We start from the raw sequence: 12,710 nt of genomic DNA, 5'->3' as shown, positions 1-12,710 counted from the left end.
GAGGCAATATAATGGATGTTGTTTATTTTCTCGTTCGACTTCACTCCTACAACAGCCAAGCCCCGCCTCCTGGGTCTTTTTAGGGATCTCTGAGTAGGGTAGGGCTGTGCTCATCATGCCTAGTCACTTGGCTTATGGGTCATTATTTCACGTGACTTAGTCACCTGAGAGACTTGGAAACTCAGCAGTGACTCTGGTGCACTCTACCTTCTGGGAAATAAATTAATGAAAACTAATCCATTAATAAATGGAAAACACTTTCTGTGCTGTAACTGGTATGATGGGTAACAATTAGGGTTGGAAAGGGATATTCTACTTTGACCAGGATATCCATCCATCCATTCATTACCTGTGTATCCACTCTTAATCCTTGAACAAAGAGGGAAACCAATTTACATCGCCACTTTTCTGGTACACAGGTTGTCCTGTCTGGAATACTAAAGGTGTCCTCTTTGGTGCTTCATGGTGTTGCCAATCATTGTTCACCGGAACACCCAGTGATTTTACTCCACAGGGCCACCAGCCTTTCATCTAAATAGTAATGGGATGTTATAGGTTGTATTGTTTGTCCTTCAGAGGTCTCTCCCCTAGCCAAACAAGCTTTGGAAATCCTGTCGACGTGTTAGTAAATAATACTGGGAGGGTAGGTTTTACAGAATTGTTTCTAATAAATTGTTCAGCTCAAGCAGGAACCCTGAGAAAACATGTCTTTACATGTCGCTGCTCACCAGTGCCCCCAGTCGAATGGAGTCAAGGTTATGGCAGAAACATGTAGTCCTCCTTTTCCTCCGTTCTAATACATTTAGCTGAGTGAGTGTGTGCTGTCTGTACTGACTGCTCGTGTGTGTTAGACCAGATGAATGGGAGCGCTGGGTGAGCTCTTGTGGGGTTTAGGAGCTCTGAATGGGAAAGAGAAATGGTGTCTCTTTGATGTTGTGACACGCTGCTCTTTCACATGAGCGATACCTTGTTGGTTCAGTGCAGCCCCTCAGCGTCCTCTCTGGGCACTGTGTGTGTGTGTGTGTGTGTGTGTGTGTGTGTGTGTGTGTGTGTGTGTGTGTGTGTGTGTGTGTGTGAGAGCTTTCTTTAGTATGTGTGTGTGCGCTTTCTCTGTGTGTCTCAGGATATACCCAGGGAGATGGGGAAGCCATTTGTCCCCGTTCCTTCTTGTACTCCTCTCCCCCACTGAGGGGGGTCATAAAGTGTCATTGGGGGGGGGGCGGTGGCCCGGTCAACACATCACCATCAACACAGCCAGGCCTCTCTTGACCTACACTACACACACTGGGGCTGTCAGGAGTCATCATTAGACCACACACACCACATGTGCACACACACATACTGTACGTTGTTTTACATTTTGTTCATTTAGCAGATGCTCTTATCCAGAGCGACTTACAGGAGTAATTAGGGTTAAGGTGCCTTGCTCAAGGGCAAATCGACCAATTTTTTTCACCGTAGTTGCCTCAGGGATTCGAACCAGCAACCTTTGTTACTTGCCCAAGCTCTTAACCGCTAGGCTACCTGTCGCGCCACAGACGAGGCCACACACACACACACACGCTACCTTCTGGGGACACATGTTCTGGCACCACATTCTGGGGACACCACTTTCCTGACAGCCTACAGACAAGATGAAAATATCAACAAAAAAATCTGTAAATACATTTTTTATTGATTTCTTGAAATAAGGATAGATGACATTGTGATGACTGGACAAGAGGAAACTCCTTATTTGACATCAACAGGAAGTCCCATCTGGGGACCAAGTTCTGACAAACTAGTGCCATCAGGGGACTAACTAGTGTAGGCTATTGTGTAGGGCACAAGGGAAGATGGATCCTAATCTAGATAACTGGCAAAGTTTGTATTGGTAGAACCGCCTGGCCTTTCAGCCTATCAGTACCCGCTAGAGTACCCTCTTTAGCATATGCATCAGATGCATATCAACCTGTAAGGTGCGCAAACATGCTTGATAAATAGTGCATAAACTATTGTAAATTATTAATTGCGTGAAGAAATATTCAGTGTAATCCATTTGATCAACTTAATTTGCAGCCAACCCGGTGTAATCAGTTTGCGGCGTCCAGCCCGGTGTAATCAGTTTGCGGCGTCCAGCCCGGTGTAATCAGTTTGCGGCGTCCAGCTCGGTGTAATCAGTTTGCGGCGTCCAGCCCGGTTTAATCAGTTTGCGGCGTCCAGCCCGGTGTAATCAGTTTGCGGCGTCCAGCCCGGTGTAATCAGTTTGCGGCGTCCAGCTCGGTGTAATCAGTTTGCGGCGTCCAGCCCGGTGTAATCAGTTTGCGGCGTCCAGCTCGGTGTAATCAGTTTGCGGCGTCCAGCCCGGTGTAATCAGTTTGCGGCGTCCAGCCCGGTGTAATCAGTTTGCAGCGTCCAGCCCGGTGTAATCAGTTTGCGGCGTCCAGCCCGGTGTAATCAGTTTGCGGCGTCCAGCCCATACCGATCAGACCAAAAGGACTCCACATCATGCTCTTTCCTCCATATTCCCCGCGAACATACAAGAGTTCAGTAAATGCTTAGTTCATCCATAGACATGTCCCACCTACTGTTTCCTTTTCTATGCACATGAGCAAGAGCAACAGTACCATCTCTGATGTGCTGCAACATCTGCATGTCACATAAACTCCTCCCTCTTTTCTACCCAAACTGTGCCGTCCCTCCCAGACTCCTGTCTCGCCGTGCCGTCCCTCCCAGGCTCCTGTCTCGCCGTGCCGTCCCTCCCAGACTCCTGTCTCGCCGTGCCGTCCCTCCCAGCTCCTGTCTCGCCGTGCCGTCCCTCCCAGGCTCCTGTCTCGCCGTGCCGTCCCTCCCAGGCTCCTGTCTCGCCGTGCCGTCCCTCCCAGACTCCTGTCTCGCCGTGCCGTCCCTCCCAGGCTCCTGTCTCGCCGTGCCGTCCCTCCCAGGCTCCTGTCTCGCCGTGCCGTCCCTCCCAGACTCCTGTCTCGCCGTGCCGTCCCTCCCAGACTCCTGTCTCGCCGTGCCGTCCCTCCCAGACTCCTGTCTCGCCGTGCCGTCCCTCCCAGACTCCTGTCTCGCCGTGCCGTCCCTCCCAGACTCCTGTCTCGCCGTGCCGTCCCTCCCAGGCTCCTGTCTCGCCGTGCCGTCCCTCCCAGGCTCCTGTCTCGCCGTGCCGTCCCTCCCAGGCTCCTGTCTCGCCGTGCCGTCCCTCCCAGACTCCTGTCTCGCCGTGCCGTCCCTCCCAGACTCCTGTCTCGCCGTGCCGTCCCTCCCAGGCTCCTGTCTCGCCGTGCCGTCCCTCCCAGGCTCCTGTCTCGCCGTGCCGTCCCTCCCAGGCTCCTGTCTCGCCGTGCCGTCCCTCCCAGACTCCTGTCTCGCCGTGCCGTCCCTCCCAGGCTCCTGTCTCGCCGTGCCGTCCCTCCCAGGCTCCTGTCTCGCCGTGCCGTCCCTCCCAGGCTCCTGTCTCGCCGTGCCGTCCCTCCCAGGCTCCTGTCTCGCCGTGCCGTCCCTCCCAGACTCCTGTCTCGCCGTGCCGTCCCTCCCAGGCTCCTGTCTCGCCGTGCCGTCCCTCCCAGGCTCCTGTCTCGCCGTCTGTTGGCTCTGAGTTTTTTCTGTGGCAAAGCTCAGGCATCAGAGGCGGAAGTCAACATCTGAATCAGATGAGGACTCTTAATCAGCAACGTCGATTTCAAGCTAAATATATGATCCTCCATCCGACTCCAACTCACCTAAATTCTGCAGCTTTTGCAATACTGTTAGTGCGTCCATTCATTTGGTTTGGCTTGCCATTGTGAACCACACACTGTATGTTGTACTCTGTGTCTAATTTGACTCTCACAGAGGGGAAATTATATACCATTTCCAGCCTTTCATAATAAAAGACTGCCCACAATTCATCAAAATTACAATGTTCTAAATTCAATCATCCTCTTCACCCTCATCATTCAGATCAATCCAATTCAATCACCCTCATCAATCATTTTATTCAAGTCACATGCACCATTATCAGTTTCTATCTGGTTTCTATTGCCCATTCATCCACTGATGACAGAATAGCATATTTTAATTGTATTATGTTACTCGTTTTTGCGTAGTAGGCATAGCATTGCTGCCGCGTAAGTGGTCATGTGCTGAATTCATGGACAGCAGGGATGTTCTTGGAAAAAGTGACATTTGGAAATAGAGCTAAACCTCTTGAATTATAAGAGTTATTTGACAAAGGTAAGTGTAATAGAGACGGCAGAATATGCTCTTTCTGATACTATTTAGAAATGTAAATGTTTTACTCGCTTGTGACTCTGAAGGAGGACATGATAAAGTGATGCTCCTTTCCCTGCATATACAGTTTGCCAACTGATAGGCCTAATATTGTCACTCATCAGATTGTCAATTGAATCTTGTCTGTAGTCTAACTCTTAATCTGTGAAATTAGTTTGGGTATAGTTTAGGTGTGGTTTCGATGGGCCGGCTGGGAAGGCTGACTGGCATTGTTGTTTCCCGCTCATCAACGTGTATAGTCAAGGATATGTTTAGCATTATTCTGAAGGCCTACTGCAACACGTAGCATGTTTTAGTTTCCCTTATAGTAAATAAAACAGTTCCATAACAGCTTATGTTCACAAAGTAAAACTTAAAAGAAAATGGTATCAGCCCCCAGGTGATTTGCTGCTGATAAATAGGCATAACACCAACTCATCATTACACTATTGTCTTTCTAAGTTAAATCTACCTCTTCACCCTCCTTATCATTCAGTTAGGCCTCATTTCAATTCATTTGTGAAGTAAGGTGCACAATTATTGCCCATTCATCCATTTGTCATTCATTTAGTGAGGAGAGAGTCACATTAGCACCTGGGTGGGTACCAATGTCCTACAGCACATTGTCTTGGGGGGTTAAGTTTGGAATAGGTGTGGAAAAAAACTGGTAAAGGCTCCAAATATTTTTCTGTTTGTCATTTCCAATTCTGACAAATGAGAAGTGTAAAATACAAATATTTAGGAAAAATCAGGGAAGGCGCAAAATCAAATGTCAGTGGCAGTTCTTGTGTTAACCCCACAGTAGCTCTAGTGTTAACCCCGTCGCTCCCTCTCTCCCTCCAGTCCAGTAGCCATTAGTGTCTCTCCCTTTAGTTCACTACTACACTCTCTGCTAGCTAGTCTTTAGCCTCCTCTTTCTCTCTCGCGCGCGTGCACAAGGCGACAGTCTCCGTCTTGCTCCGCACAGACCACACAAGTTTAAGCGGGCGCGTAATGGATTATAGTCATTGTAGTTAATTACCATGTTTTCTGTGCTAAACTATGTACACTGAATAAAAATAAAAACGCAACATGTAAAGTGTTGGTTCCATTAGCTGAAATAAAAGATCCCAGAAATGTTGCATACGCACAAAAAGCTTATTTCTCTCAAATTGTGCACAATTTTGTTTACATCCCTGTTAGTGAGCATTTCTCCTTTGACAAGATAATCCATCCATGTGACAGGTGTGGGATATCAAGAAGCTGATTAAACAGCATGATCATTACACAGGTGCACCTTGTGTTGGAGACAATAAAAGGCCAGTAAATTGTGCAGTTTTGTCACACCACAATGCCACAGATGTGTCATGTTTTGAGGGAGTTTGCAATTGGCAAGCTGACTGCAGGAATGTCCACCAAAGCTGTTGCCAGAAAATGTAATGTTAATTTCTCTAAGCTGCCTCCAAAGTTGTTTTAGACAATTTGGCAGTACGTCCAACCGGCCTCACAACCGCAGATCACGTGTATGGCGTTGTGTGGGCAAGTGATTTGCTGATGTCAATGTTGTAATCTGAGTGCCCCATGGTGGGGTTATCATATGGGCAGGCATAAGCTACGAACAACGAACACAATTGCATTTTATCGATGGTAATTTGAATGCACAGAGATACCGTGACGAGATCCTGAGGCCCATTGTCGTGCCATTCATCCGCAGTGATCACCTCATGTTTCAGCATGATAATGCACGGCCCCATGTCGCAAGGTTCTGTACTCAATTCCTGGAAGCTGAATATAACCCAGTTCTTCCATGGCCTGCATACTCACCAGACATGTTACCCATTGAGCATGTTTGGCATGCTCTGGATCGACCTATACGACAGCGTATTCCAGTTCCTGCCAATATCCAGTAACTTTGCACGGCCATTAAAGAGAATTGGGACTACATTCCACAGGCCACAATCAACAGCCTGATCAACTCTATGAGAAGGAGATGTGTCACGCTGCATGAGGCAAATGGTGGTCACACCAGATACAGACTAGTTTTCTGATCCACGCCCCTAACATTTTGTTTTTATAAAAGCTATCTGTGACCAACATCTGTATTCCCAGTCATGTGAAATCCATTGATTTGGGCCTAATTAATTAATTTTAATTGATTAATATCCTTATATGAACTGTAACGCAGTAAAATCTTTGAAATTGTTTCATGTTACACTTATATTTTTGTTCAGTATAGAAGATTGGCCTGTTGGAAACTACAACTCCCTACTACATCACACAGTTCAGACTTGATGTGATTCATCTCTACAAACTGCACATCAAGCTCATGAAAATAAAAAAACACAACAAAATGGAATTCAAGTCATTTGAACTGATTAGTTTAGGCAGTCTATTGCATACAAATACCATAAGTACAGTAAACGTTTGACATGATAGTTGTTTAAAAAATGAAAAATAATCTAAATTTGGGTTAATCGCTTAGCACTACTATATAGTCTATTTTAGTGCTTTATATGTGTATACATTCTGCGGTGCTTTCCCATCAAGTCTAATGACAGTTTTAAAGTGTTAATATAGTTTGATGCCACTGACATGAATAGCTCTATGTTAATTAGACGGATGAAATGGATGTATTATAGATATTGAACACTGAGTGTACAAAATATTAGGAACACCTGCTCCTTCCATGACAGACTGACCAAGGTGAATCCAGGTGAAAGCTATGATCCCTTACTGATGTCACTTGTTAAATCCACTTCAATCAGTGTAGATGAAGGGAAGGAGACGGGTTAAAGAAGGATTTTCAAGCCTTGAGACAATTGAGACATGGGCTGTGCATGTGTGCCCTTCAGAGGGTGAATGGGCAAGACAACATATTTCAGTGCCTTTGAACAGGGTATGGTTGTAGTTGCCAGGTGCACTGGTTTGTCAAGAACTGCATCGCTGCTGGGTTTTTCACGCTCAACAGTTTCCTGTGTGTATCAAGAATGGTCCACCACCCAAATGACATCCAGCCATCTTGACACAACTGTGGGAAGCATTGGAGTCAACATGGGCCAGCATCCCTGTGCACCTTTTAGTCCATTCCCTGACAAATTGAGGCTGTTCTGAAGGCAAAAGGGGGTGTAACGCAATATTAAGGTGTTCTAAATGTTTTGTGCACTCAGTGTATTTTATATGGAATATACAGGTAACTGCCAAAATAATGGAAACGCTTGAGTAAATGAGGGACACAAAGTATATTAAAAACAGGTGCTTCCACACAGGTTTGGTTCCTGACTTAAGACATTTACAAATGTATAAAAATGCTGGGAAGGCCATTATTTTGGTTACCATGGCTATGCCTCCGTAGGGTGACAATGCCCCCTTCCGCAGGGCACGAGTGTTCACTGAATGGTTTGATGAGAATGAAAACGATGTATGATGCCATGGCAGTCTGTCACCAGATCTCAACCCAGTTTAACACTTATGGGAGATTCTTGAGCGGCGCCTGAGACAGCATTTTCCACCACCATCAACAAAACACCAAATGATTTTTCTCGCGGAAGAATCGTGTTGCATCTATATATATATATAACACTGCTTTATATCGATATAGATATAGATAGATAGATAGATAGATATATATATAGAGAACACTGCTTTATATCTATATAGAACACTGCTTTATATCTATGGTCGCATTCCTCCAACAGAGTTCCAGAGACTTGTAGAATCTATGCCAAGGTGCATCAAAGCTGTTCTGACTCGTGGCCCAACGCCCTATTAAGACACTATGTTGGCGTTTCCTTTATTTTGACAGTTACCTGTATGTTAATGTTACTGACCAACCTATGGTGTTGTGTAGGATACCTGGGAGACTGAATGACAGACGCACCCCACTGGGAGAGCTCAACTGGATCTTCACTGCTATCACTGACACTATCGCCTGGAACGTGCTGCCCAGAGGTACACACACACACTCATACCCCTGTGTCTACCTGGGCTGCCCAGACAAGTAGAAAGTCACTCACTCACACTCATGTGAGTCGTGATGTGAGAGGAGAACAGTGGTAATGGACTGATAAGCCCCAGAAGCAATACGGCACTGCCATTCATTAATCAGCACTCCATCACAGTGAATCTCCTTCATGAAGGCATGGCACAACTAATCCAACCTCACCACACACTTTACTCTCACAAACTACACTCACACAGACATACTCACACACAAAAGCACGTGAACACGTACACTTGAATCACACCACAATCAAAACACTTATGCACAGACACTCACGCCCTCTCACACACAGATTCACTGCCTCACACACACACCAATTATTATTATTAGTTTGGGATAAACACTGGAGACACCTGGCCCCATTAAACTGAGATCATGCATGAATTAATAATACGAGTTGAAAATGTCACTACCGCCCCCTGCCTTGATCTATCTGGCGCTGCTACTGCACTCTGCCTGTCTGTCCACATTCAATACACACACACAATACATACACACCTACAGTGCATTCAATACACACACACACACACACAATACATGCAGACCTACCGTGCATTCAATACATGCACACCTTCCGTGCATTCAATACATGCACACCTACCGTGCATTCAATACATGCACACCTACAGGGCATTCAATACATGCACACCTACAGGGCATTCAATACATGCACACCTACAGGGCATTCAATACATGCACACCTACAGGGCATTCAATACATGCACACCTACAGGGCATTCAATACATGCACACCTACAGGGCATTCAATACATGCACACCTACAGTGCATTCGGAAAGCACTGATCCCTTGACTTATCCACATTGTTACGTTACAGCCTTATTCTAAAATTGATTCAATTATTTTTTTCTCATCAATCTACACAATATACCCCATAATGACAAAATGAAAACAGGTTTTTTGAAATTGTTGCTAATGTATTAAAAATAAACATACCTTATTTACATAAGTGTCATGAGTCTTGAAATTTAGCCCAGGTGCATCTTGTTTCCATTGATCATCCTTGATATTTCTACAACTTAATTGGATTCCACCTGTAGTAAATTCAATTGATTAGACATGATTTGGAAAGGCACACACCTGTCTATATAATGTCCCACATATGATAGTGCATGTCAGAGCAAAACCAAGCCATGAGTTCGAAGGAATTGTCCGTAGAGGTCCGAGACAAGATTGTGTCGATGCACAGATCTGGGGAAGGGTACCAGAACATGTCTGCAGCATTGAAGGTCCCCAAGAACACTGTGGCGTCCATCGTTCTTAAATGGAAGAAGTTTGGAACCACCAAGACTCTTCCTAGAGATTGCCGCACAGGCAAACTGCGTAATCGGCGGAGAAGGGCCTATGTCAGGGAGGTGACCAAGAACTCGATGGTCACTCTGACAGAGCTCCTAGTTTTCCTCTGAGGAGATGGGAGAACCTTCCAGAAAGACAACTATCTCTGCAACACTCCACCAATCAGGCCTTTATGGTAGAGTGGCCAGACGAAAGCCACACCTCAGTAAAAGGCACATGACAGCCTGCTTGGAGTTTTCCAAAAGGCACCTAAAGGACTCTGACCATGAGAACCAAGATTGAACTCTTTGGCCTGAATGCCAAGTGTCACGTCTGGAGGAAACCTGGCACCATCATGCTGATGGGGTGATTTTCAGTGGCAGGGTCTGGGAGATTCGTCAGGATTGAGGGAAAGATGAACGGAGAAAAGTGTAGCGAGATACTAGATGAAAACCTCCCCCAGAGCGCTCAGGACCTCAGACTGGGGCGAAGGATCACCTTCCAACAGGACAATGATCCTAAGCACACAGCCAAGACAACGCAGGAGTGGCTTTGGGACAAGTTTCTGAATGTCCTTGAGCGGCCCAGCCAGAGCCCGGACTTGAACCCGATCTAACATCTCTGGAGAGACCTGAAAATAGCTGTGCAGCAACTTTCCCCATCCAACCTGACAGAGCTTGAGAGGATCTGCAGAGAAGAATGGGAGAAACTCCCCAAATACAGGTGTGCCAAGCTTGTAGCATTTTACTCAAGAAGACTCGAGACTGTAATTGCCACCAAAAATGATTCAACAAAGTACTGAATAAAGGGTCTGAATACTTACGTAAATGTGATATTTCAGTTTATTTGCAAACATTTCTAAAAACCTGTTTTTGCTTTGTCATTAAGGGGTATTGTGTGTATACCAATGAAGAAAAAAAACGATTTAATCAATTTTCGAAAAAGGCTGTAACGTAACAAAATGTGGGAAAAGTCAAGGGCTCTGAATACTTTCCGAATGCACTGTACATCTCTTTGTTTCTCTTTCTCTCTTTCTTTGATGCGGTCTGTTATTCTCCATCGACCATGCTCCCTTGCCCCTATCGCTTTCTTTCTTTCCATTCCTTCATGTCCGTTCTTCTCTTCCTTTTTTCTCTCTCTCTCTCTCCTCTTACTCATCCTCCCTCTCTCTAGATCTGTTCCAGAAGCTCTTTCGTCAGGACCTGTTGGTGGCCAGTTTATTCCGCAACTTCCTGTTGGCCGAGAGGATAATGAGGTCATACAACTGCACCCCTGTCAGCAGTCCGCGCCTGCCACCTACATACATGCACGCCATGTGGTAAGACGCACACACTCTCTCTCTCTCTCTCTCTCTCTCTCTCTCTCTCTCTCTCTCTCTCTCTCTCTCTCTCTCTCTCTCTCTCTCTCTCTCTCTCTCTCTCTCTCTCTCTCTCTCTCTCTCTCTCTCTCTCTCTCTCTCTCTCTCTCTCTCTCTCTCTCTCTCTCTCTCTCTCTCTCTCTCTCTCTCGGCCTTTTTTATTAAATCCTGTCTGTCCATTCATTAGATTCATGTTGAAAACGGTCTGCAAAATCCTTTTGTGTGTTTTTCCACCATCAGTTGATAAAAGCATTAGTTGAGGGAGAGTGTTGTTGCTGAAAGCCTCTTGAGTGAGCGATCGCCTGTTTTCCTCTCTTATTGCCTCCATTATCTCTTCTTGAGAAGACATTAAATAGCACTGAATAATCTGGGGTGCACTTTCCCTTTGTTACTACACCCCATCACAGCTCTAAAGAGATGCTATAACCAGCAAGAAAGGAAGCACAGAGCGAGAGAGAGAATGTGAAGGGAGGAGAAGGGGGAGGTCAAAGGACAACAAGGGGTGGTAAGAAAGAGTGGAGGAGAGAGACTGATAGGAAGTGTTGAGGTAGCTAGATGACAGTAAAGAAGGAAGGAAGAAGAAAGAGTGGAGGAGAGGGACTGATAGGAAGTGTTGAGGTAGCTAGATGGCAGTAAAGAAGGAAGGAAGGAAGAAAGAGTGGAGGAGAGGGATTGATAGGAAGTGTTGAGGTAGCTAGATGGCAGTAAAGAAGGAAGGAAGGAAGAAAGAGTGGAGGAGAGGGGACTGATAGGAAGTGTTGAGGTAGCTAGATGGCAGTAAAGAAGGAAGGAAGAGAGAAACTAATAGAAAGTGTGTAGGAGACGCAGAAAAGAAGAAAAATACGTAAGTGTGGAGGTGGAGAGAAATAGTGAGGGTTTGGGGAAATATTTTGATTGATGGTGGCCGTACACAACCAGCAAGTGTTATTAAAATGCTCTTGTTGTCTTTATTAGTGGGCCATTATTAGGATATAAATTGGCTGGGGACAGGTGTGATGGGGGTGTATGGCGCTATGGCTGCACCAAGCTCTGCTGCAGGTAGAAGCTATAGCAGTGTCAGCAACTAGATACAAATTCCCTCATACACACTTAAAGAACTGTCATTCTGATTCCCATGTAAAATAGCCTTTTGAGTGACTAAAATATCACCCATAATATTTGTTTTTGGATAGAAATGCTCAGAATGTGCGAAAAAGTACTTTATCTCAGGAAGTTTGAAAAGACAGGCTTTGTGGGCGGGGAGTTTATTATTCATGAGCTCACCTTGACTGGCAGCTCTGTGTTAAGCAACTTGGATGCGGTGTTGCAGTCAAATCATCTCAAGCTAATTTAGTGATACACAATGCAGCTCAAACAACATTGAAGTTGCATCAATGATGTCAATGTTTTATACATCTTTTCTTTGGCATCGCTCTTGTGATGCGGTTCACAGCAGCAATGACAGATGTGTTGACTTGACAACTGCGTCAGAGTTCTGAACGACGGCTCGGGGATTCGAACCAGTGACCTTTGGGTTACTGGCCCAACGCTCTTAACCGCTAGGCTACCTGCGGCCATCACACACCCCTCACTCCTATCAAATCCCAATCACGTTTCATGTCACTTTTCACTCACTTCCCAAACTGATACTAACAAGAGAGACGGGGGGGTTTTTGGTCGCCAAACAAATGCTTGTCTGCTTGTTTTTCGACTGATTCCAGATGTTTCATATAGTTGATATATTCATGAACTGGGATTACATATATTTATACCTGATATGAATATTGAATGCACACTGTGTTATGTGAATGATATGATGATTTGTATTCTACATAGATTATAACTAGCATCTAGGATCCTTTTAC

General features: G+C 45.5%; 1 protein-coding gene across 8 annotated transcripts in view; it reads left to right on the top strand.

Moving 5' to 3' along the window:
* Nucleotides 1-12,710, top strand: part of LOC106564921 (regulatory-associated protein of mTOR) — a 196,284-nt gene that overhangs the window by 102,108 nt on the left and 81,466 nt on the right. For all 8 annotated transcript variants that reach the window (XM_082958854.1, XM_082958855.1, XM_082958858.1 and 5 more), the window contains exons 9-10: nucleotides 8,063-8,163; nucleotides 10,683-10,827. In XM_082958854.1, coding sequence (XP_082814980.1) covers nucleotides 8,063-8,163; nucleotides 10,683-10,827 — 246 coding nt within the window. The remainder of the gene's footprint in view (nucleotides 1-8,062; nucleotides 8,164-10,682; nucleotides 10,828-12,710) is intronic.

Source organism: Salmo salar, chromosome 12 (genome assembly GCF_965601325.2).
Source record: "Salmo salar chromosome 12, fSalSal1, whole genome shotgun sequence".
NCBI lineage: Eukaryota > Metazoa > Chordata > Actinopteri > Salmoniformes > Salmonidae > Salmo > Salmo salar.
The sequence above is the reverse complement of the archived record's forward strand: the minus strand, read 5'-3'. Positions and strand labels throughout refer to the sequence as shown.